At 35.4% G+C, this 23,466-nt stretch overlaps 4 protein-coding genes across 5 annotated transcripts in view; all 4 read left to right on the forward strand.

Annotated features, from left to right (window-relative positions):
* The window catches only part of LOC131015234 (probable glycosyltransferase At3g07620), a 1,181,237-nt gene that overhangs the window by 340,096 nt on the left and 817,675 nt on the right, over positions 1–23,466 (forward strand). The window lies entirely within an intron of this gene.
* On the forward strand, positions 1,341–4,990 carry LOC131019112 (probable LRR receptor-like serine/threonine-protein kinase At3g47570). The gene is made up of 6 exons (XM_057947795.1): positions 1,341–1,707; positions 1,990–2,193; positions 2,268–2,486; positions 2,560–3,276; positions 3,510–4,553; positions 4,647–4,990. The coding sequence occupies exons 1-6, from the start codon at positions 1,341–1,343 to the stop codon at positions 4,988–4,990; spliced, it is 2,895 nt and encodes a 964-aa protein (XP_057803778.1).
* LOC131019113 (receptor kinase-like protein Xa21) lies at positions 5,075–13,903 on the forward strand. Its single transcript, XM_057947796.1, has 5 exons — positions 5,075–5,206; positions 10,570–11,107; positions 11,182–11,400; positions 11,475–13,466; positions 13,560–13,903. Exons 1-5 carry the CDS (start codon positions 5,075–5,077, stop codon positions 13,901–13,903), a joined length of 3,225 nt encoding a protein of 1,074 aa, XP_057803779.1.
* On the forward strand, positions 17,121–22,339 carry LOC131015210 (receptor kinase-like protein Xa21). Of its 2 annotated transcripts, XM_057943496.1 has the most exons (4): positions 17,121–18,115; positions 18,190–18,408; positions 18,481–20,472; positions 20,566–22,339. In XM_057943496.1, the coding sequence occupies exons 1-4, from the start codon at positions 17,194–17,196 to the stop codon at positions 20,907–20,909; spliced, it is 3,477 nt and encodes a 1,158-aa protein (XP_057799479.1). In that variant the 5' UTR covers positions 17,121–17,193; the 3' UTR covers positions 20,910–22,339. The 2 variants fall into 2 exon arrangements, with proteins under 2 accessions (XP_057799479.1, XP_057799478.1); XM_057943495.1 differs by having other exon boundaries at positions 18,481–22,339.

A 23,466-nucleotide genomic window follows, 5' to 3' on the forward strand; every position in this document is an offset into this window, starting at 1 on the left:
AGTTTTCTGTTGAGAATAACTGAGGTGTAGCATGAATTTTGATTTTTCTGTTGCTGAATACTTATTAGTTTAGATGAGATTTTCATGCATTTTGTTTAGTGTATGTTAGTTAGTATCCACCACATATATATATATGTATTTAGATATTGAATTTTGTGTATAATGTATTTCATATGCTGTAATATATCTACAAAAATGTGTATATTTAATATTAAGAAATGTGAATATTTTAGTATTTAGTCATTGTGTGCCTGGAAAACAACGTTCAGTTTGTAAATTTGCAGATGAGATCCTATGTCCCACTATTTTGTGTGTACCACTCTTAATTTATCTATTTTATAATTATTTTTTATAAAAATAAAAAATATTATTATATTATGAACTCTAATTAATATTTATAACTAAAAATTGAAATTTTTAAAAAATTATATACCCTAACTTTGAATTAATGAATCCAAATAATCAATTATTAATTCAAATAAATATAAAAAATAGTTATAAACCCTAATTGGATGACCCTTGTTAATTATATTTTTATAATATTAAAGCATAATAAATTAAAATTGAAGAAAATATAATTAAAAATTATAAATAAATTAAGAGGGGTACACACAAAATAGTGGTACCTTATTCTTTCAAGTTTCAATAATTTGAATCCTCTTTTAATATTTTATTTTTATCTCTTCGACCAGTAATTGTCAACCTATTTTCATTTTGGATTTTTATTGTATTGATAATTAGTAAGTCGCATTGAATTAGTCATGATAATTTGTAAAGTATAAAATACTCTGATAATTTGTGCAAATCAGCCAATCGCAACTGTAATAATTTATTTATTAATGGTGCATTTTATAATTTTTTGGTACTGGGATTGAATATACTGGCCTTGACGTATGAACTAATTTCACACAATACCCACCGCCTATTATATATTTATTTTATTTATGTTGTTGGCATACAAATTATTTAAGATACATGTCATGTGTGAATTCTAATAATTTGTCATATTTTAAAAAGTAATTGTCAAACTTTATGAATGCATGCAAATTCAATGTTATGATTCGTAAGTTTGAAATTCTGGCCATTGCAATCCATGTGTAGTTGAATAAAATTATTCAAGAATTTGTCTCAACCTCAAGTCTTCCTTTTCGTCTCAGTCTCTATAAGTGATTGGGGCCGACATCTAAGGACGACTTGACTCAAACGGAAAAACGTACAAAAAACAAAAAACACATCAAAAGCCACACCCATCAAGACTCTCAACTCTTGTAATATTTGATCATTGGATGCAGTTATTAGCGACTTCATTATCATAATACAATCACAATTAATTTGCAGCCATGGACAAAAACCTTTATTGCATTTTGCCTTATGCATTCCTAATCACCATAACCTTCCCAATGCTTTCACTCAAACATACATCTCTTTTACTTGCAACTAATTGGACCAACTCCACCTCCGTCTGCACCTGGATTGGCGTCACTTGCAGCTTCCGCCATCAACGAGTAGCTGCCTTGAATCTCTCCAACATGGCTCTCTCCGCCACCATTCCACCGCAGCTCGGACACCTCTCCTTCCTCGTCTCCCTCGACCTCTCCAACAACCTTTTCTATGGAGATTTGCCTCAAGAGCTGTCTCTCCTTCGCCGTTTGAAGTTCATTTCTCTCCGACTCAACAACTTCACCGGAGACATCCCTCCAATGTTTGGTCAGTTACCAAAACTAGAGTACTTGAATTTACGCAACAACAGCTTCATAGGTTCCATCCCAAAATCACTCTCACACCTCACAAACCTACAATTTCTTGACTTATCTTCCAATTCTCTAAGTGGAGAAATTCCAAAAGAGTTGGGAAGACTTCAAAGTCTACAAACTCTGTATGTTCAATTCAATCATCTCTCCGGTGCAATACCATCTGCCATATTCAACATATCGACCTTTGTATCGATGGCCTTCTCATATAATGAATTGAGTGGAAGTCTTCCAACAGACATGTGCCGTAATCTTCCATTTCTTGGTGGGATTTATCTTTCTGAAAATCAGCTGAGTGGCGCGATTCCCACAAATGTATCCCAATGTTCACGGCTTGAGGTGTTGAGCCTCTCTTACAACTCTTTTAGTGGGGAGATACCTTCAGAAATCGGCTTCTTAACATCTCTTCAGTATTTAGCTCTTGGTGGCAACAATTTGAATGGTATGGTTCAAGTTCTTATCACATAAATTTGTGTAAATGAGATTTTATTAGTTTCATGACACTTTTTTTGCCAGGAATACTACCACATGAGATTGGCCATCTTCAGAGTCTGGTTATTTTTGGTGCTGAAAAGAACGAGATTGCGGGCTCAATTGATTTCAACATTTTCATGATTATGTCTTCTCTGCAAACCTTAGCACTATCGCGTAACAAATTCACGGGGAACATTTCAAGGGATGTCAGGAATATTACCATGCTAACAGAGTTACAACTCCACGAAAACCATGTTACAGGTACAACAAAGTAATTTCATGTAAATTGTGTGTTTAGCTACAATATGTGTTTTTGAAATATCATGTTTTGCAGGGCTTATTCCCACTGAATTTGGCCAACTTTACCATTTGGAGATATTATCATTAGCATTGAACAGCTTTAGTGGTTCGATTCCACATGAGCTCTTTAACATTTCAACTCTTCGGATTCTTTCACTTGTCGACAATGCTCTGTCAGGGGTTCTTCCAACCCATTTATGCCATGACTCTCCCTTTCTTGAAAAACTTTATCTTGGCACAAATTCTATCACCGGAGCAATACCCAACTCCATCTCTAACTGTTCTCAACTCACAATTCTCTCACTTCCTTATAACAAATTCAGTGGTTATATACCTACTCATCTCGGCAACCTAAGACTTCTTCAAAGACTTGAACTGCACACCAACAATCTTACCCACGCACCATCTTCGTCTTCCTTCATTACTTCATTGACAAATTGCAGGTCTCTAACTGATTTGTCATTTGGTGATAATCCTCTAAATGGTGTCATTCCAGCTTCTGTCGGGAACTTATCTTCCTCACTTCGAACATTCAGTGCCGAGAACTGCAAATTCAGTGGCAACATTCCTGTAGAAATAGGCAATCTAAGCAATATGATGGGCTTAGATTTATCTAGGAATGAGTTATCTGGTAATATTCCACTATCTATAAGCCATTTGCATGAACTTCAAGGATTAGATCTGTTTGGTAACATGTTGGGAGGCACAATACCACATGCTATATGTGATCTATTCAGCCTCAATACTTTAGGTATGAGCCATAATCAATTTTCAGGCCCAATTCCTAAATGTCTGGGAAATGTCTCATCCTTAAGATATCTTTATCTAGACTCCAACATTTTGAATTCAAGCATACCATCAAGCTTATGGGGCCTAAAAGATTTGATCAATCTAGACTTGTCCTCGAATTCATTAAATGGGTTCTTACCACAAGAGATAAGTAACTTAGGAGCAGCAATACATATAAATCTATCGATGAATCAGTTGTCAAATCTATTCCTAGCACTATTGGGAACTTGCAGAATTTGGTTGATCTGTCTTTGGCAAATAATAGACTAGAAGGTTCTATTCCTGTGTCTATGGGAAGCATGATTAGTTTGGAAAATCTCGACTTGTCGTACAACAACCTCTCTGGTTTAATTCCAAAGTCTTTAGAAGCACTTCAACACCTCGACTACTTTAATGTCTCTTTCAATAGTTTAAGTGGAGAAATTCCTAATGGAGGTTTTTTTAGAAACTTCACTATGAATTCTTTTAAGGGTAATGAGGCATTGTGTGGAATCCCCAAGTTCCATGTCCAAATTTGCTCTTCAATTTCTAATCACAGATCAAAGAGAAAGAAGGTGGAACGAGCTTCATTTATTGTTTTCGGGGTTGTGGCTTTCATCTCAGTTGTCTGTTTGGCCTTTATAATTGTCAGAAACAAAAGGAAAGATAAGACGAATAGAGAAGTTGATGAGTTGATATTCATTGTGCCGGAAACAATCTCTTATTATGAACTGCTGCGAGCAACGGAAAGATTCGATGAAAGCAATTTACTTGGCACTGGGAGTTCTTGCTCTGTTTATAAAGGAATTCTTAACAATGGGATGAATATCGCTGTCAAGGTGTTCAATATGCAGCTAGAAGGTATTTCAAGAATATTCGATGTCGAATGTGAGATACTACGTAGCATTCGACACAGAAATCTGACAAACGTCATAAGCAGTTGCTCCAATGAAGAGTTCAAGGCATTAGTACTTGAATATATGCCAAAGGGAAACTTTGAAAAATGGTTATATTCCCACAACTATTGCTTGAATATGATGGAAAGATTGAATATAATGATTGATGTTGCATGTGCTTTGGAGTATCTTCACCACGGTTATTCAATGCCCATTGTCCACAGCGACTTGAAGCCTAGTAATGTGCTGTTAGATGAAGACATGGTTGCCCATGTAAGCGACTTTGGGATAGCAAAGTTGTTATGCGATGGAGATAGCTTTGTGTTAACCAACACGCTTGCAACATTGGGTTACATCGCTCCAGGTGAAGTTTCTCTAAATATTTTTATTGCACTTCACTTTCAATCAATTAATTGTGTCTTCCTTACTGCATACATGATGGTTTTTGTTGTTCCAGAGTATGGCTTGGAAGGGCTAGTTTCAACAAGGTGTGATGTGTATAGCTACGGGGTGATGTTGATTGAAACTTTTACGAGAAAAAGGCCTAGTGATGATATGTTTTGCGGAGATATGAGCTTAAAGAGATGGGTAGAACTATCACTTTCGAAGATCCTAGATGAAGTGATAGATGCCAACTTAGTCATGAATTTGGAGGAAGAAATGATTGACAAGAATATGCAGTGTGTATCATCCATACTTGAATTGGCTCTGAAATGCTCTGCGGACTCTCCCGGGGATAGAATCAACATGAAACAAGCACATGCAGCGGTGCAGAAAATCAAGCATCGATTTTCCCAATGAGTTTCAAGTAAGCTATTTCAAAATTCTATGTTATTTCTAAAAGGATATTCATATCCTAAATTTCTATCGCAAAGTTAGCTAATGATGTCTTCTTCATTTGGTGGCTTTGATGAGGCATGTAGTGTTCAAGATTTTGAAGAGGCAGTAGTTGCTAATTGGGGTGAGGCACTGGATAGTGGTGAGGTGGATGACATAAAGAATGGAATATTTGGCTTGGTCCTTTTGTTAATCTGTTATTCTTGTTTCTGCTTTTTTTTTTCTCTCTCTCGTTGTAATAGACGAGTACTCTTTTTCCTTTATTGGTATTTTTCCCATTCGGTTTCGACAGAAAGGTTTTAATGAGGCTCGACCCTTAGTTAGCGACTTTGTGCTTTCAAGGGTTATTGTAATACGATTATAGTCTATCGATTTTGGCAAGACAGAAAAACAGATATTGTAATACGAGATTTATTAGAATAGTCAGTTACAAACACGCGATGTTAGCAAACCCGAATATATTAGTATTATATGAGATACATAATGGCAAACACTGAAGGATTTTATTTCATTGACCACGTCAACCTTTTATCACTTACAATCAACTTTCATTCCTACTCCCTACCATCCTACTACACCAATTGCCAACAGCTCACTTTCCCACCTGCATTTATTGAGAAGAATAAGTATGATTATTTCAGTTATTCCTTCATTTACTTCAACTCAGCAGTCAACCAACACAATTATACTATCTCAGTCTACTCGATTCCTTTAAAGAATGCATAGCATCATTGGTTATTGATAAGATATTGATAAGGTAGCAAAACCAAAGCATAGACTGCGGTTATTCATTGAATGCTGAATGTGAGTGGCACATAACATTCACAGAAATTAGAAACCACTTCAACACAAGAACATAGAATACAGACATATGTCTCACAACTTTCATGGCTATTCCTTAGCACACTAGTAAAGACCACACCTTTCTTAAACAAGCAAAGGGTAGAATACAACTTAGCTTTTGTTACAGTGGAGAGCCGACTGCCCTGTCCAGACGAGCCCTTTTCCCACTCCTTCAGTGGAATTGAGAGACGACGACTCTCGCCGGAATTACAGAGACCACGGACCCCGCCGGACTTCAGAGGTGGAGGAACGCCGGCGGCTTCACCGAAGACAGATCGAAGGGAGAGAGTGGGGGTGTTCCTTTTCGTCCAGTTAGAGAATGAGCGTGAAATTAGGAAGGAGGATGGAGGATCGACGGATTGAGACGAGGGGAAGGTGGCACTGCGGTCGACGGTCGCCGGATTCCGGAGCCGCGGCGGCGGACTCCTCGGGAGAGAGAGAGAGAGAGTTAGGAGAGTAATTGGGCTTTATTATTCAATTCTTTGGGTTATATTATTTTATTAATTTAATTGGGCCTTGTGATTTTTCTTGGGTAATTTTATACAAAGCCTTTTTTTTTTTCTCTCATTATAGCCTCTTAATTAAAATAATAATAAAAAATAATTATGAAGGACAATTCTATCCCTTTACATACACGTTTAATTCCTAATAACTGATAGCCTCAAGTATGCTACCTTGCAAATTTGAAGGAGTTTAAAAACTAAAAAAAAAAACCCCAAAATCTGCTGAAGAATTTGAAGAAGAAAAGCAAAAATATAGAACGTCAGTACATGCACGTGTTTTTAATTTTGAATATTCACCATCAACCAACTAAAATGGATTGTGTTTCCTCTTATAAGACAACATTCTGATTTTCTTTTTTCTGATTCCATATAGTTTAGAAATAGTAAAAGATTATTATTGATTTAAGATTTAGTAAAAGATTGTGATTGATTTAAGATTTTTGTTTCCTGCGAATTGATTAAGGTTCTTTTGTTCACTGTTGATAAAAATTGATCAACCATTGAAAAGAATTGGCCGATTAATCTGGTTTATGTTAAAAAAAAAAAAAAATCTATCAAGAGATGACAAAATCAAAAAAATTTGGGGAAAATTGCAAAGCTCTTCACCTGGGTTGTTTAAATTTCTAGTTGGGAAGCCATCAAATTCATCCATTCTTTGTTTCAGAATTTCGAATCATCTGATAGCATTGGCTCAGTATTTTTGTTCTTTATTAAATATCCTTCATCAGATTTTGGGGGCTTTTTTTTAGTTTTTAAACTCCTTCAAATTTGCAAGGTAGCATTCTTGAGGCTATATCAGTTATTAGGAATTAACGTAGAGGTAAAGGGATAGAATTGTCCTTTATAATTAATTTTTATTATTATTTTAATTAGGAGGCTATAATGAGAAAAAAAGAGGCTATGTTTAAAATCACCATTTATTTATTATGTGGGTTAATTAGTTGAGTCCAATGATTTATTTCAGTTGGGCCTTATTTTAATTATTCAGCCCAATATTTTAATTCAAACCAACTCTTATTTACTTAATTATTGGGCTACTTTTCATTGGGCCTTTTAATTATTTGAGTCAATATTGTAGTTCATTTTCATATTTGTTGACCCCGATTTATGAGCAGTCGTGATTAACCGATTAATTAGACTCAGCTGCTTCTAGTTACAGATTTATCACTACGAGATTATTAAGTGAGTAAATGGACTTAGCTACTGTCCCTAAGGGGACACCAAGCGGTGCGACCTCTTGTGTGTGAACAGTGAGGTCCCAGATTCAAACCCCACTGCTCCCCCTCCCCAACTCCCCCAAATCAAAAAAAAAAAAAAAATGGACTTAGCTACTCCCATTTTAATTGATTAAATAGAGAAGATCTATTTAATTATCATGCTGGTTAGAATACCCTAAGATGAGTGAAATAATTATAGTTATTAACCGACATCGCGAGACTCGCCTTAAGTAGTTAGTTTATTTTATTTGATCCGATATCTAGGATTAACGATAGAATTTTTCGAATAATTATTTTCGAGTAATAATTCGTACATAAGAGAGTCATGCATAGTTAATTTCGCATTCTCTTTATTTGAAGTTTTTGCTCGAGCAAATAAATGTCAAACACGAGAATAATAACTAGACAAAGAGCTACTGCACCACAACAAGAGTTGCTATCAGATGAGTTTACTTTCATATATATATATATATATATATATATATATAGGGAGAGGTTCAAGAAAGAACCATAAATAAAAGAAGACCAGAGAACCATTTTCAGTCATTCGATCATCAAGATCTACGGTGGATGCATCATCTTTTTGGATGAATGCAGATCCTGGGTTCGAATCCTAAAGGGAGCATTTTTTTTTTTAATTTTTTTAGTGCATTAATTTTTACAGCGAATGCATTAATTTTTATAGTGGATGCATTAAATTTGATGGTTCTCCCGTTCTCACAAATAATGTAGTTCTCTCTAGAATCACACCATATATATATATATATATATATATATATATCAAGTGAAAAATGTTACTAACAAGTTGTTTCGTTTCAAAATCTTTGAACTGAGATTATTTCAACCATTGTCTTGCCATAAATATTTCAATTTTAGTATGGTATCTATCTATTAATATATAATCGAACTCGAGTCATGAGCGGATAGCTATTCTGTTAGGACTAGTGTACACAAATGCCACCTCTCCGACACATAAATCTAGATATGATAGATTACAAGAGAACTTAGACTGATCAGTCGAACTTTAAGAATCACAAATGACTTTAGTAAGCTTGGGCTCCTTTTAAATAAAAACTCCCTTGTTATACTGTTATGATGGCATGACAATTTACAGTTTTACGAAGCATATTTATATATATACTTTGTCATACGTGCCCACTAAGTACTTTTGTACTCAACCCTATATATATACCTATGCAATATATATAGTGATATTATGTATGAGTGTGCTCATACATATGGGAAAAAAAATCCTTATCTAAAGTAAATACTTCATCCGTCCACAAAATGAGTACTCATATTTCATTTTTCGTCCGTCCAAGAAATGAGTACTCATTTCCCTTTTTGGCAAGTGTACCACACACATTTCTTTAATTAATACACTTAAAAAGTGGGATCCTTAAACTATTCACACTACACTCCATATATTTCTTAAAACCCGTTCCGTCCACAAATGGGTACTCATTTCGTGGACGGAGGGAGTACATATGCGCTCATACATAACAAAAAAAAATATTGTTATTTATATCTATTATATATAGCTTTTATTACAGTTATCAAGAATTCACAACTATGAGCTCTTTAATTATTTAGTGTTAGAAACAAAAATATTTTATATTTTTCAAAAAATTATTTTATATATACTAATATTATCTAAATAGTTTATTAAAACTCGACATGTTATATCTTGTCAATGACATTTAACAGAAGCATAAATTAAAAATAGAAAAAATAATTTATAATTATCCATTCAAAATACAACAAATAAATATGATATATAATTAAATTATCATTAATCAACATATATATCGCAATTCCATTAAAATAAAATTATATAACAGTTGGTTGCATAATCAAAACCAATGAACGTTAGAACACATATGTTTCATTATAAGTTCACATTTTCTTTAATGCACGTGCGACTACGATTTTCACGCAGCAGAAAAATATTTAAAGAATTAAAGATTTTCACGCAAACACCCTATTATCCAAAAATATTTAGGAATGTAATTGCACGTTCTTTCTGCTAGTAAACATAAGAGGATATAAATTTTTTTAGGCCCCTGAAAATTATGGACACTGGGCGGTCGCCCTCAGAGACGGCCCTACACGGGGGGACGTACTAGTTAAGAAATTGATAGAGTCAAATGAAAACTAAATGTTGATGACTTGTTCCTCTCTTGAATAAGCAACGAGGCGATGTATTGACTAATTTTAGGGTTTTAGCTGACAATATTGACAATTTAATTCCCAGCTTCAGCACTTAGTAGATATAATGAAATGGGCATGTATTGACTAATTTTAGGCTTTTAGCTGATAATATTGACAATTTTTCCCAGCTTCAGCACTTAGTAGATATAATAAAATGGGCCGACACGAAAAAAAGTTTAACTGTTTTCGAACACAAGTAGAAGTATATTATATTTGATGTCACTTGGAAAATTACGCATCCTTGGCTGCTTCTTATCTACACTATATAGTTTTCAAATTTCAAGTGTGGATATACTTTTTTACTGATTCCTGCTCACTTTAAATTATCCTTTTGCAATCTACTTTTCCAAAGTTTGATTATATATCTGTTTGTCTCAACCTCAAGTCTTCGTCTCAATAAGTGATTAAGGCCAACATTTAAATAACATCTAAGGAGGACTTGACTCAAAACGGAAAAAACAAAAAACAAAAAACAAAAGAAAAAAGACATCAAAAGCCACCACCCATTAAGACTCTCAAGTCTTGTAATATTTGTGTATATATATATATGATGAGAATTGGATGCAGTTATTAGGGACTTAATTATCATAATATAATCACAATTTGCAGCCATGGAGAAAAAGCTTTATTGCATTTTTGCTTATGCATTCCTAATCACCATAACCTTCCCAATGCTTTCTTCTGAATCCAAACAACCTTTGAGCCTTGCAACTGATCAAACTGCCCTTCTTTCACTCAAACCTTCTCTTTTACTTGCAACTAATTGAAGTTCATATCTCTCCGACTCAACAACTTCACCGGAGACATCCCTCCGATGTTGGGTCAGTTACCAAAATTAGAGTACTTGAATTTACGCAACAACAGCTTCATAGGTTCCATCCCAAAGTCGCTCTCAAACCTCACAAACCTACAATTTCTTGACTTAACTTACAATTCTCTAAGTGGAGAAATTCCAAAAGAGTTTGGGAGACTTCAAAGTCTACAAACTCTATCTGTTCAATTCAATCGTTTATCCGGTGCTATACCATCAGCCATATTCAACATATCGACCCTTGTATCTATGGCCTTCTCATACAATGAATTGAGTGGAAGTCTTCCAACAGACATGTGCCGTAATCTTCCACTTCTTGGTGGGATTTATCTTTCTGACAATCAGCTGAGTGGCGCGATTCCCACAAATCTATCCCAATGTTCACGGCTTGAGGTGTTGAGCCTCTCTGTAAACTCTTTTAGTGGGGAGATACCTTCAGAAATCGGCTACTTAACATCTCTTCGGGAGTTATATATTGGTGGTAACAATTTGAATGGTATGGTTCAAGTTCTTATCACATAAATTTGTGTAAATCAGATTTTATTAGTTTCATGACCCTTTTTTTGCCAGGAATACTACCACATGAGATTGGTCATCTTCAGAGTCTGGTTACTTTTGGTGCTGAATGGAATCAGATTGCGGGCTCAATTGATTTCAATATTTTCATGAATATGTCTTCTCTGCAAAACATAAATCTAAACCGCAACAAATTCACGGGGAATCTTTCAAGGGATGTCGGGAATATTACCATGCTAACAGTGTTATACCTCAAAGAAAACCATTTTACAGGTACAACAGAGTAATTTTCATGTAAATTGTCTGTTTAGCTACAATATGTGTTTTTGAAATCTCATGTTTTGCAGGGCTTATTCCCACTGAATTTGGCCAACTTTACCATTTGGAGGGATTATCATTATCATTGAACAGCTTGAGTGGTTCGATTCCACATGAGCTCTTTAACATTTCAACTCTTCGGATTCTTTCACTTACCAGCAATGCTCTTACAGGGGTTCTTCCAACCCATTTATGCCATGCCTCTCCCTTTCTCGAAAGATTGTTTCTTGGCAATAATTCCATCAGTGGAGCAATACCCAACTCCATCTCTAACTGTTCTCAACTCACATTTCTCTCACTTCCTTATAACAAATTCAGTGGTTATATACCTACTCATCTCGGCAACCTAAGACTTCTTCAAGATCTTGGACTGCAAAGAAACAATCTTACCCAGCCACCATCTTCTTCCTTCATTACTTCATTGACAAATTGCAAGTCTCTAACTACTTTGTCAATTGGTAATAATCCTCTATATGGTGTCATTCCAGCTTCTGTCGGGAACTTATCTTCCTCACTCGAAAGATTCACTGCCACCAACTGCAAATTCAGTGGCAACATTCCTGTTGAAATAGGCAATTTAAGCAATTTGATGGTACTGGATTTATCTAGGAATGAGTTATCTGGTAATATTCCACTAACTATAAGCCATTTGCATGAACTTCAAGGATTATATCTTCAAGTTAACATGTTGGGAGGCTCAATACCACATGCTATATGTGATCTATTCAGCCTCAATGCTTTAGTTATGAGCCAGAATCAATTTTCAGGCCCAATTCCTAAATGTCTGGGAAATATCTCTTCTTTAAGAAATCTTTATCTAGACTCTAACATTTTGAATTCAAGCATACCATCAAGCTTATGGGGCCTAAAAGATTTGATCAATCTAGACTTGTCCTCAAATTCATTAAATGGGTTCTTACCACAAGAGATAAGTAACTTAGGAGCAGCAATACATATAAACCTATCGATGAATCAGTTGTCAAAGTCTATTCCTAGCACTATTGGGAAGTTGCAGAATTTGGTTAATCTGTCTTTGGCAAATAATAGACTAGAAGGTTCAATTCCTGTGTCTATGGGAAGCATGATCAGTTTGGCAGATCTCGACTTGTCGTACAACAACCTCTCTGGCTCAATTCCAAAGTCTTTAGAAGCACTTCAACACCTCGACTACTTTAATGTCTCTTTCAATAGTTTAAGTGGAGAAATTCCTAATGGAAGTTCTTTTAGAAACTTCACTATGGATTCTTTTAAGGGTAATGAGGCATTGTGTGGAATCCCCAACTTCCATGTCCAAATTTGCTCTTCGATTTCTAATCACAGATCAAAGAGAAAGAAGGTGGTACGAGCTACATTTATTGTTTTTGGAGTTGTGGCTTTCCTTTCAATTGTTTCTTTGGCCTTTATAATTGTCAGAAACAAAAGAAAAGACAAGACAACTAGAGACGTTGATGAGTTGATATCCATTGTGCCGGAAAGAATCTCTTATTATGAACTGCTGCAAGCAACGAAAAAATTCGATGAAAGCAATTTACTTGGCACTGGGAGTTCTTGCTCAGTTTATAAAGGAATTCTTAACAATGGGAAGGATATCGTTGTCAAGGTGTTTAATATGCAGCTAGAAGGTATTTCAAGGATATTCGATGTCGAATGTCAGATACTACGTAGCATTCGACACAGGAATCTAACAAGCGTCATAAGCAGTTGCTCCAATGAAGAGTTCAAGGCATTAGTACTTGAATATATGCCAAAGGGAAACCTTGAAAAATGGTTATATTCCCACAACTATTGCTTGAATATGATGGAAAGATTGAATATAATGATTGATGTTGCATGTGCTTTGGAGTATCTTCACCACGGTTATTCAATGCCCATTGTCCACAGCGACTTGAAGCCTAGTAATGTGCTGTTAGATGAAGACATGGTTGCCCATGTAAGCGACTTTGGGATAGCAAAGTTGTTATGCGATGGAGATAGCTTTGTGTTAACCAACACGCTAGCAACATTGGGTTACATCGCTCCAGGTGAAGTTTCTCTAAATATTTTTATTGCACTTCACTTTCAATCAATTAACTGTGTCTTCCTTACTGCATACATGATGGTTTTTGTTGTTCCAGAGTATGGCTTGGAAGGGCTAGTTTCAACAAGGTGTGATGTGTATAGCTACGGGGTGATGTTGATTGAAACTTTTACAAGAAAAAGGCCTAGTGATGATATGTTTTGCGGAGATATGAGCTTAAAGAGATGGGTAGAACTATCACTTTTGGAGATCCCAGATGAAGTGATAGATGCCAACTTAGTCATGAATTTGGAGGAAGAAATGATTGACAAGAATATGCAGTGTGTATCATCCATACTTGAATTGGCTCTGAAATGCTCCGCGGACTCTCCTGGGGATAGAATCAACATGAAACAAGCACATGCAGAGGTGCAGAAAATCAAGCATCGATTTTCCCAATGAGATTCATGTAAGCTATTTCAAAATTCTATGTTATTTCTAAGATAATATTGTTCTATTACGATTTACTGATTTACCCAATGATATTCGTGTTTCACAAATCTTTCGTGAAGGGAACCAAGTTGCTGACATTTTGGCATATCCAATTACTCCGATTGGTTGGTGGAATCATGCTATTCCCTTGATTGAGGAAGCCGTTCAAAAGGATATTCATATCCCAAATTTCTATCGCAAAGTTAGCTAATGATGTCTTCTTCATTTGGTGGCTTTGATGAGGCATGTAGTGTTGAAGATTTTGAAGAGGCAGTAGATGCTAACTGGGGTGTGGCACTGGATAGTGGTGAGGTGGATGACATAATGAATGGAAAATTTGGCTTGGTCTTTTTGTTGGTTTTTGCTTTTATTGTTAATCCGTTCTTCTTGTTTCTGCTTTTTTTCTCATTGGAAAATTTTGATATCACGTTCGCAGCCGAACTTGATCAAGCTTCCCAGAAGCGCAAAATGTTGTTCTTTATTATTACTCTTATTTTTGTCTTTAATTAATAAAATGGAATGCCCCCAAAAAAAAAAAATTTCAAGCCCCGTCAAAGTTCAGCCTCCCAAACTAAATTCCTGACTCCGTCACTGGATATTCCTCTTTGTGGGGAATAGTTAGTGATGCTTAGTTGTTTATATTCTGGCCAACAGAACAATATTTGCAGTGACCAAAAGCTCACACTTTAATTGAGATGGTATGCTATATCTGGAATAATTGTCTCTGTGTTTCTTCCTATGCTTTATCCAGTAGTATTCTATCTAGGTGTTTTTTCATTGGGTTTTCGCCAGAAAGGTTTTGTGCTTTCAATGGTTTGCTAGGTTTTCTTTTTCGTTTTTCTTCTTTTATATAATTTCTATTTCAACAACTGATGCTCAAGGTTTTTCTATCCTTCTTTCCTCCATATTTTATGTTCTTGAGTTTACATATAATCTTCTTTGTCACAGCTTAAAAGGAAAAATCTTTCTTAACAACGCCTCTGCCTCTCAGATCTCATAATTTTCTTTTACATCCTCCAAAACTACTTTCAATCACTACATTCTATATTCTTTACGGTTCTAAAGAATTCATCTCCAACTTCTCTAGCAGAAATCTTCAACTTTCTTCTCACTTTTCACAGAAGACTTCTTCGTCTGTACAGAAAACTCTGATCTCTTTGTGTATATATAAGAGCACACCATACTGCACATAACATGTTTAATTTTTTTTCTTTCTCTTTTAAGAATTTTCAAAATTTGACTTTTATGTTTGGCCCCTATCTATTTAATTTTGTTTGGGCTCTTATTTAATAAGTGGGCTGCATTATCTTTAAGATTGGGCCGATTTATTTTAACATCTTTATTTGTTGGGTTTGCCCATTTAATTTATTAATTGAACCAATGACTAGTTAATTTAGATTGTGATTTAATTAATTAAATTTCTCATTAATTATTTCTCTACAAGTGTTATTATATGCATATAATTTTTTGATTATATGTTTTAATTTATATACTAAAGTCTTACCAATTTATAAAAGAAAAATATTTTTAAGTTGATTTTATGCTCAAGTTGAGTTTTTAAGTAAAAGTCGAGCAAGGACATTGTTGGAACCCTTAGCCAAGAAAATGAATTTCAAATTTTATTTTGAAAATTCGGGTGTTGCGAATCCAGTTAGAATGTGATGACAAGTTATGAAGGCTAAGACTGATTTTAGGACTACGAGCTTGTATTGAGAATTTATCTTGTAGTTAGGTCTTATAGAAGAAGATATTTAGGTTCCCGATCAAGCTCTATTAAATTGTTTGGATTGTCTCTGAATAAGATGAAGCTTCATTTACGAAATGTATGTTGAAGCTAATAAGCTCGGTTTTATGAAAAGTTAAAGTTGATGGTTCATGCTTAAAATGTTTTTGCTCTCTATTGATTATTGCTTCTTCAGTGTCTCTCCTGTTGAAATTACCACAAATCTAAACCCGGGTGGTTCGGCCGGCCCAGTTAGGACGACGGCATTCCCGCCTTCCTTCAACGCCTTCACGGCCTTATCGCCTTGCCCCGTTGTCATTTCCACATACATAAATCACTATTTTACTTTGAGGTAATCCATTTCTGGCGATGACTTATCTTACCAACTGTGTCGAAAACAAGATGGAATTAAAAAAAAAAAAAAAAAAAAAAAAACGGACGGCGTTAATTAGATGTTAGGGCAGAGGGGTTAATTGGAAGAAATTAAGTACTTCAGGGGTTTAGTTGACCCGACCTCGACCATCGGGTGCTAGACGTGATAAGGGCCTCTATGTTAGTGGTGGATTTGATATTTTACCCTTTATATTAACTTGTATACAAATGTATATCTTATGTTTATTAAAAGTAAATATTCCTATTATGATTTAAGATTTAGTGTTCGGGGTTTATGGTTTAGTGTTCAGGGTTTAGGGTTTAGAAAATATCTTATACTATAATACTTTATATCGAGCGAAGGTAAATATTTATATTATAAGAATATATTTGTGCTAACAAATGTATATTTTATACTTATTAAAAATAACTATTATCTAATAAAACGTAATTATTCAAGTATATTAAAAAAGGTAATATTTAAAAATTTAAATAAACATTGAAAAAAGCAAAATAAATAACAAAAAAAAAATACTGAACATAAAAAAACAGATGATAAAAAGGAAAAATCGCTGAAAACATGGGAAAAAACGGTGAACAGAAAAAGCTTATATATCTATGTGATATATATATCTATAGCTATTGATACAATGTACGTTCTTTCTGCTAGTCCTATGAAACAACTAAAATTCCATCACATCATTAACGTTCATAATTTCAAATGTAGACATAAACGTAATTTCATCAATTTTTTTAAAAAAATATATAATATATAATCTATTAGAAAGTAAAATTAATAGTGATGTTGATATGAAGGGCTGTGCTGCACTTGCAGGGCTCGGTCATGGTGCCAAGCGATAAGGCGCTGATCCGTCCATATCATATGTGGTCGCAAAATGGAACATGACATCCAACGCCCCAGATTCAGTGCCACTATAAAGGGCCTATTTTTAACCTCAAGTCTTCGTCTTCGTCTCAGTGTCTATAAGTGATTGGGCCGACAATTAAGGACTTGACAAACAGAAAAAACAAAAAAACAAAAAAGACATCAAAAGCCAAAACCATCAAGAATCGCAAGTCTTGTACGTAATATTTGCGTATATATATATGATGATTATTGGATGCATGCGACTTCATTATCATAATACAATCACAATTTGCAGCCATGGAGAAAAAGCTTTATTGCAATTTGCCATATGCATTGCTAATCACCATAGCCTTCCAAATGCTTTCTTCTGAATCCAAACAGCCTCTGAGCCTTGCAACTGATCAAACTGCCCTTCTTTCACTCAAACAACACATCACCTCCGACCCTTCTCTTTTACTCGCAACTAATTGGACCAATTCGAGCTCCGTCTGCAGTTGGATTGGCGTCACTTGCAGCTTACGCCACCCAAGAGTAGCTGCCTTGAATCTCTCCAACATGGCTCTCTCCGGCACCATTCCACCACAGCTCGGACGCCTCTCCTTCCTCGTCTCCCTCAACCTCAAAAGCAATTTTTTCCATGGAGATTTGCCACAGGAACTGTCTCTCCTTCGCCGTTTGAAGTTCATATCTTTCCGACTCAACAACTTCACCGGAGACATCCCTCCGATGTTGGGTCAGTTACCAAAATTAGAGTACTTGTCTTTAAGCAACAACAGCTTCATAGGTTCCATCCCAAAATCACTCTCAAACCTAACAAACCTACAATTTCTTGACTTAACTTACAATTCTCTAAGTGGAGAAATTCCAAAAGAGTTTGGGAGACTTCAAAGGCTACAAATTCTAGCTGTTCAATACAATCGTCTATCCGGTGCTATACCATCAGCCATATTCAACATATCGACCCTTATATATATGGCCTTCATAGACAATGAATTGAGTGGAAGTCTTCCAACAGACATGTGCCGTAATCTTCCATTTCTTACTGAGATTTATGTTTCTTACAATCAGCTGAGTGGCGAGATTCCCACAAATATATCCCAATGTTCACGGCTTGAAAGGCTGGACCTCTCTTACAACTCTTTTAGTGGGGAAATACCTTCAGAAATCGGCTACTTAACATCCCTTCAGGGTTTAGCTCTTGCTTCTAACAATTTGAAAGGTATGGTTCAAGTTCTTATCACATAAATTTGTGTAAATGAGATTTTATTAGTTTCATCACACTTTTTTTGCCAGGAATACTACCACATGAGATTGGCCATCTTCAGAGTCTGGTTACTTTTGCAGCTGGAGAGAATGAGATTGCAGGCTCAATTGATTTCAATATTTTCATTAATATGACTTCTCTGCAAAACATATATCTAAACCGCAACAAATTCACGGGGAACCTTTCAAGGGATGTCGGGAATATTACCATGCTAACAGAGTTATACCTCTCGGAAAATCATTTTACAGGTACAACAGAGTAAATTTAGCTACAATATGTGTTTAATTTTAGCTACAGTTTTGAAATCTCATGTTTTGCAGGGCTTATTCCCACTGAATTTGGCCAACTTTACCATTTGAAGAGATTAGTACTACAATTGAACACATTGAGTGGTTCGATTCCACATGAGCTCTTTAACATTTCAACTCTTCGGATTCTTTCACTTACCCTCAATGCTCTGTCAGGGGTTCTTCCAACCCATTTATGTCATGCCTCTCCCTCTCTCGAAGAACTTTATCTTGGCAATAATTCCATCACCGGAACAATACCCAACTCCATCTCTAACTGTTCTCGACTCACAATTCTCATACTTGCTGAAAACAAATTCAGTGGTTATATACCCACTCATCTCGGCAACCTAAAACATCTCCAAAGACTTGAACTGTACAGCAACAATCTTACCCAAGCACCATTTTCTTCCTTCATTACATTATTGACAAATTGCAGGTCTCTAACTCATTTGTCATTTGGTGATAATCCTCTAAATGGTGTTATTCCAGCTTCTGTCGGGAACTTATCTTCCTCCCTTTCAACATTCACTGCCGGCAACTGCAAATTCAGTGGCAGCATTCCTGTTGAAATAGGCAATCTAAGCAATTTGATTAAATTGGATTTGCAAGGCAATGAGTTATCTGGTAATATTCCACCAACTATAAGCCATTTACATGAACTTCAAGGATTAGATCTGTCTCATAATATGTTAGGAGGCTCAATACCACATGCTATATGTGATCTATTCAGCCTCAATACTTTAGTTATGAACCATAATCAATTTTCAGGCCCAATTCCTAAATGTCTAGGAAATGTCTCTTCTATAAGAAATCTTGGTCTAGACTCCAACATGTTGAATTCAAGCATACCTTCAAGCTTATGGGGCCTAAAAGATTTGAACTCTCTAGACTTGTCCTCGAATTCATTAAATGGGTTCTTACCACATGAGATAAGTAACTTAGGAGCAGTAATACATATAAACTTATCGATGAATCAGTTGTCAAAGTCTATTCCTAGCACTATTGGGAAGTTGCAGAATTTGATTAATCTGTCTCTGGCAAATAATAGACTAGAAGGTTCTATTCCTGTATTTATGGGAAGCATGATCAGTTTGGAAAATCTCGACTTTTCGTACAACAACCTCTCTGGTTCAATTCCAAAGTCTTTAGAAGCACTTCAACATCTCGAATACTTTAATGTCTCTTTCAATAGTTTAAGTGGAGAAATTCCTAATGGAGGTTCTTTTAGAAACTTCACTATGGATTCTTTTAAGGGTAATACGGCGTTGTGTGGAATCCCCCAGTTCCATGTCCAAACTTGCTCTTCCATTTCTAATCATAGATCAAAGAGAAAGAAGGTGGAACGAGCTCTATTTATTGTTTTCGGGGTTGTGGCTTTCATCTCAATTGTTTCTTTGGCCTTCATAATTGTCAGAAACAAAAGGAAAGATAAGACGACTAGAGAAGTTGATGAGTTGATATTCATTGTGCCGGAAAGAATATCTTATTATGAACTGCAGCAGGCAACGAAAAATTTCAATGAAAGCAATTTACTTGGCACCGGGAGTTCTTGCTCTGTCTATAAAGGAATTCTTAACAATGGGAAGGATATCGTTGTCAAGGTGTTTAATATGCAGCTAGAAGGTATTTCAAGAATATTTGATGTCGAATGTGAGATACTACGTAGCATCCGACACAGGAATCTGACAAGCGTCATAAGCAGTTGCTCCAATGAAGAGTTCAAGGCATTGGTACTTGAATATATGCCAAAGGGAAACCTTGAAAAATGGTTATATTCCCACAACCCTTGCTTGAATATGATGGAAAGATTGAATATAATGATTGATGTTGCATCTGCATTGGAGTATCTTCACCATGGTTATTCAATGCCCATTGTGCACAGCGACTTGAAGCCTAGTAATGTGTTGTTAGACGAAGACATGGTTGCCCATGTAAGCGACTTTGGGATAGCAAAGTTGTTATGCGATGGAGATAGCTTTGTGTTAACCAACACGCTAGCAACATTGGGTTACATCGCTCCAGGTGAAGTTTCTCTAAATATATTGATTGCACTCACTTTCAATCAATTAATTATATGTCTTCTTACTGCATACATCATGATTTTTGTTGTTCCAGAGTATGGCTTGGAAGGGCTACTTTCAACAAGGTGTGATGTGTATAGCTACGGGGTGATGTTGATGGAAACTTTTACGAGAAAAAGGCCTAGTGATGATATGTTTTGCGGAGATATGAGCTTAAAGAGATGGGTAGAACTCTCACTTTCGGATGTCCCACATGAAGTGATAGATGCCAACTTAGTCATGAATTTGGCGGAAGAAATGATTGACAAGAATATGCAGTGTGTATCATCCATGCTTAAATTGGCTTTGAAATGCTCTGCCGACTCTCCTGGGGATAGAATCAACATGAAACAAGCACATGCAGAGTTGCAAAAAATCAAACATCGATTTTCCAAATGAGATTCAAGTAAGCTATTTCAAAGTTTCTATGTTACTCCTAAAAGGATATTCATATCCCATATTTGTATCACAAAGTTAGCTAATGATGTCTTCTTCATTTGGTGGCTTTGATGAGGCATGAGGTGTTGAAGATTTTGAAAAGGCAGTAGATGCTAATTGTGGTGAGGTGGATGACATAAAGAATTGAAAATTTGGCTTGGTCATTTTGTTGGTTTTTGTTATCACTATTTGTTGGTTTTTGCTATCATTGTTTGTTGGTTTCTGCTTTTTTTTTCTCTTTGTAATAGACATGTATATACAAGAGCACACCATACTGCACATAATCAGCAGCTGCATCTAAAATCCTTTCTCATCCACAATTTGGAACCAATTTATTTTCACAGAGGTAAACCAACTCATATATTCACTCAATAATCACTAATCTATTTCAAGAATCACCATTTTTTTTACACATGGAGCAACTTATTACAAATTGACTTCGAGTATATATCTATAATCTATACACTCCAAGGCACTTTTCAGCATTTGAGCAATCAAAGTATTTTTATAAGAAGATGCTTTTGTGTGTGCGAGAGAGGGAGATTTGGGGGAAGGAAGGAGAGAGAGAGTGAGGGCAGCGCCCTTCGCCGGAGCATGAGGCGGTGGCGAATTCGCCGGTGGCGGGTGGCTGCGTAGCAGAGGGTGAGAAGGGAGAGAGAGTATGATGTGAGGGAGGAGGGACCGATGCAAGAGAGAGAGAGAGAGAGTGAGAGATGTTTAATTTTTTTTTTTATCTTTTAAGAATTTTCAAAATTTGACTTTTATGTTTGGCCCCTATCTATTTAATTTTGTTTGGGCTCTTATTTAATAAGTGGGCTGCATTTTTTTTTAAGTTTGGGCCAATTTATATTAACATCTTTATTTGTTGGTTTGCCCATTTAATTTATTAATTGAACCAATGACTAGTTAATTTGAATTCTGATTTAATTAATTAAATTTCACATTAATTATTTCTCTACAAGTGTTATTATATGCATATAATTGTTTGATTATATGTTTTAATTTATATACTAAAGTCTTACCAATTTATGGAAGAAAAATATTTTTAAGTTGATTTTATGCTCAAGTTGAGTTTTTAAGTAAAAGTCGAGCAAGGGTATTGTTGGAACCCTTAGCCAAGAAAATGAATTTCAAATTTTATTTTGAAAACTCGGGTGTTGCGAATCTAGTTAGAAAGTGATGACAAGTTATGGAGGCTAAGGCTGATTTTAGGACTACAGTTTAAGTTGAGAACTTATCTTATAGGTCCTACAGAAGAAGATATTTAGGTTCCCGATCAAGCTCTATTAAATTGTTTGGATTGTCTCCAAATCAGGTGAGGCTTTATTTACGAAATGTATGTTTGAGTTAATAAGCTCAGTTTTTTTAAAAGTTAAAGTTGATGGTTCATGCTTAAAATGTTTTTGTATTGCTTCTACCAGAACATTGTTGGCTGTGCCAACCAGAATTGTGTACGTACACCAGAACCTGTTGTCTCGAGAGATTCAATGAAAATCAGTTGTAGATAGCGCCCAATAGATGAGCCAGAATTGTGTACGTACACCGGAATATTATCCTATGCTTGACTATGTTGATACTTTCATACTCCCTCCGTCCACCAAAAACATGCCACTTTACATTCGACACGGGTTTTAATAAAATGTGAGTGAAGTTGGTAGTGGAGTAAGGGTCCCACTTTAAATGTGAGTGGAATGTTGTGGACCCTACTACTAAAAATGGATGTGGCATATTTTTTGTGGACGGACGAAAAAGGAAATTGTGGCATATTTTTGGTGGACGGAGGGAGTACTGTTTTAATCTGAATTCCATTTTCTAACATTTTCCCTAGCAATTGTTTTCCTGCATATATTATTTTCCTATTACAAAATATCATTTTGAGTTCAGACCTTCGAACTTTCAATCCTAGTAAGGAGAATAATTATATTATAACCTTGTACTTGTTAACTTTTAAATACGACGTATTTTTCGATTAATGAAATGATGCTCGACTCTAAGAGCACAATACCCATTTAATTCAGATCAAAACCGATGAACGTTAGAACACATATGTTTCATTATGCATTTATAAAAAATGCTATAGACAATTTCTCATAATTCAATAACTGAGTTTTTTATTTTCCGGTACATCAAAACCTCCTTTTTTAGAAAATATATAATGTATTTGTGATGAAGTATTTGTGGTAATTTTTTAATTTTAATTTTAGGGGCAGATTAGTCATTTAACACAAAAAGTGAGTAATTTTTAAAGTTTTATTTGAGTGGGTAAATTTTCAGTTTACTAAATAAAATGGCTAGTTTCATGTATTGACTCATTATTTAAATTGATCATTTGAACATTTAAGCTTTTACTCGAGTGTTTTAATTAGTTGATTTAGAGATCCAATATTTCTATATCACAATAATTTTAATTGGCCTATGAACTCACCATGCCCTTTTAAACTAGTCTCCATCAGCTATCACCCTCATTTCTTTGCCATCCATCTTCTTCATCAGCCAAAGAAAGCCATCTCACTCATCA

This window comes from Salvia miltiorrhiza, chromosome 3 (genome assembly GCF_028751815.1).
Source record: "Salvia miltiorrhiza cultivar Shanhuang (shh) chromosome 3, IMPLAD_Smil_shh, whole genome shotgun sequence".
NCBI lineage: Eukaryota > Viridiplantae > Streptophyta > Magnoliopsida > Lamiales > Lamiaceae > Salvia > Salvia miltiorrhiza.

What these genes read in the sequence shown, in the direction of transcription:
- LOC131019113 (XM_057947796.1), top strand. Translation starts at nt 5,075, where the DNA reads ATGTCTTCTTCATTTGGTGGCTTTGATGAGGCATGTAGTGTTCAAGAT. An exon ending in AGAATGGAATATTTGGCTTG is followed by an intron (nt 5,207 to 10,569) that starts GTCCTTTTGTTA and finishes AACTAATTGAAG; the next exon opens with TTCATATCTCTCCGACTCAA. An exon ending in ATTGGGTTACATCGCTCCAG is followed by an intron (nt 13,467 to 13,559) that starts GTGAAGTTTCTC and finishes TTGTTGTTCCAG; the next exon opens with AGTATGGCTTGGAAGGGCTA.
- LOC131019112 (XM_057947795.1), top strand. Translation starts at nt 1,341, where the DNA reads ATGGACAAAAACCTTTATTGCATTTTGCCTTATGCATTCCTAATCACC. An exon ending in AGACATCCCTCCAATGTTTG is followed by an intron (nt 1,708 to 1,989) that starts GTCAGTTACCAA and finishes GTCTTCCAACAG; the next exon opens with ACATGTGCCGTAATCTTCCA. An exon ending in TGGTGGCAACAATTTGAATG is followed by an intron (nt 2,194 to 2,267) that starts GTATGGTTCAAG and finishes TTTTTTTGCCAG; the next exon opens with GAATACTACCACATGAGATT.
- LOC131015210 (XM_057943495.1), top strand. Translation starts at nt 17,194, where the DNA reads ATGGAGAAAAAGCTTTATTGCAATTTGCCATATGCATTGCTAATCACC. An exon ending in TGCTTCTAACAATTTGAAAG is followed by an intron (nt 18,116 to 18,189) that starts GTATGGTTCAAG and finishes TTTTTTTGCCAG; the next exon opens with GAATACTACCACATGAGATT. An exon ending in CTCGGAAAATCATTTTACAG is followed by an intron (nt 18,409 to 18,480) that starts GTACAACAGAGT and finishes CATGTTTTGCAG; the next exon opens with GGCTTATTCCCACTGAATTT.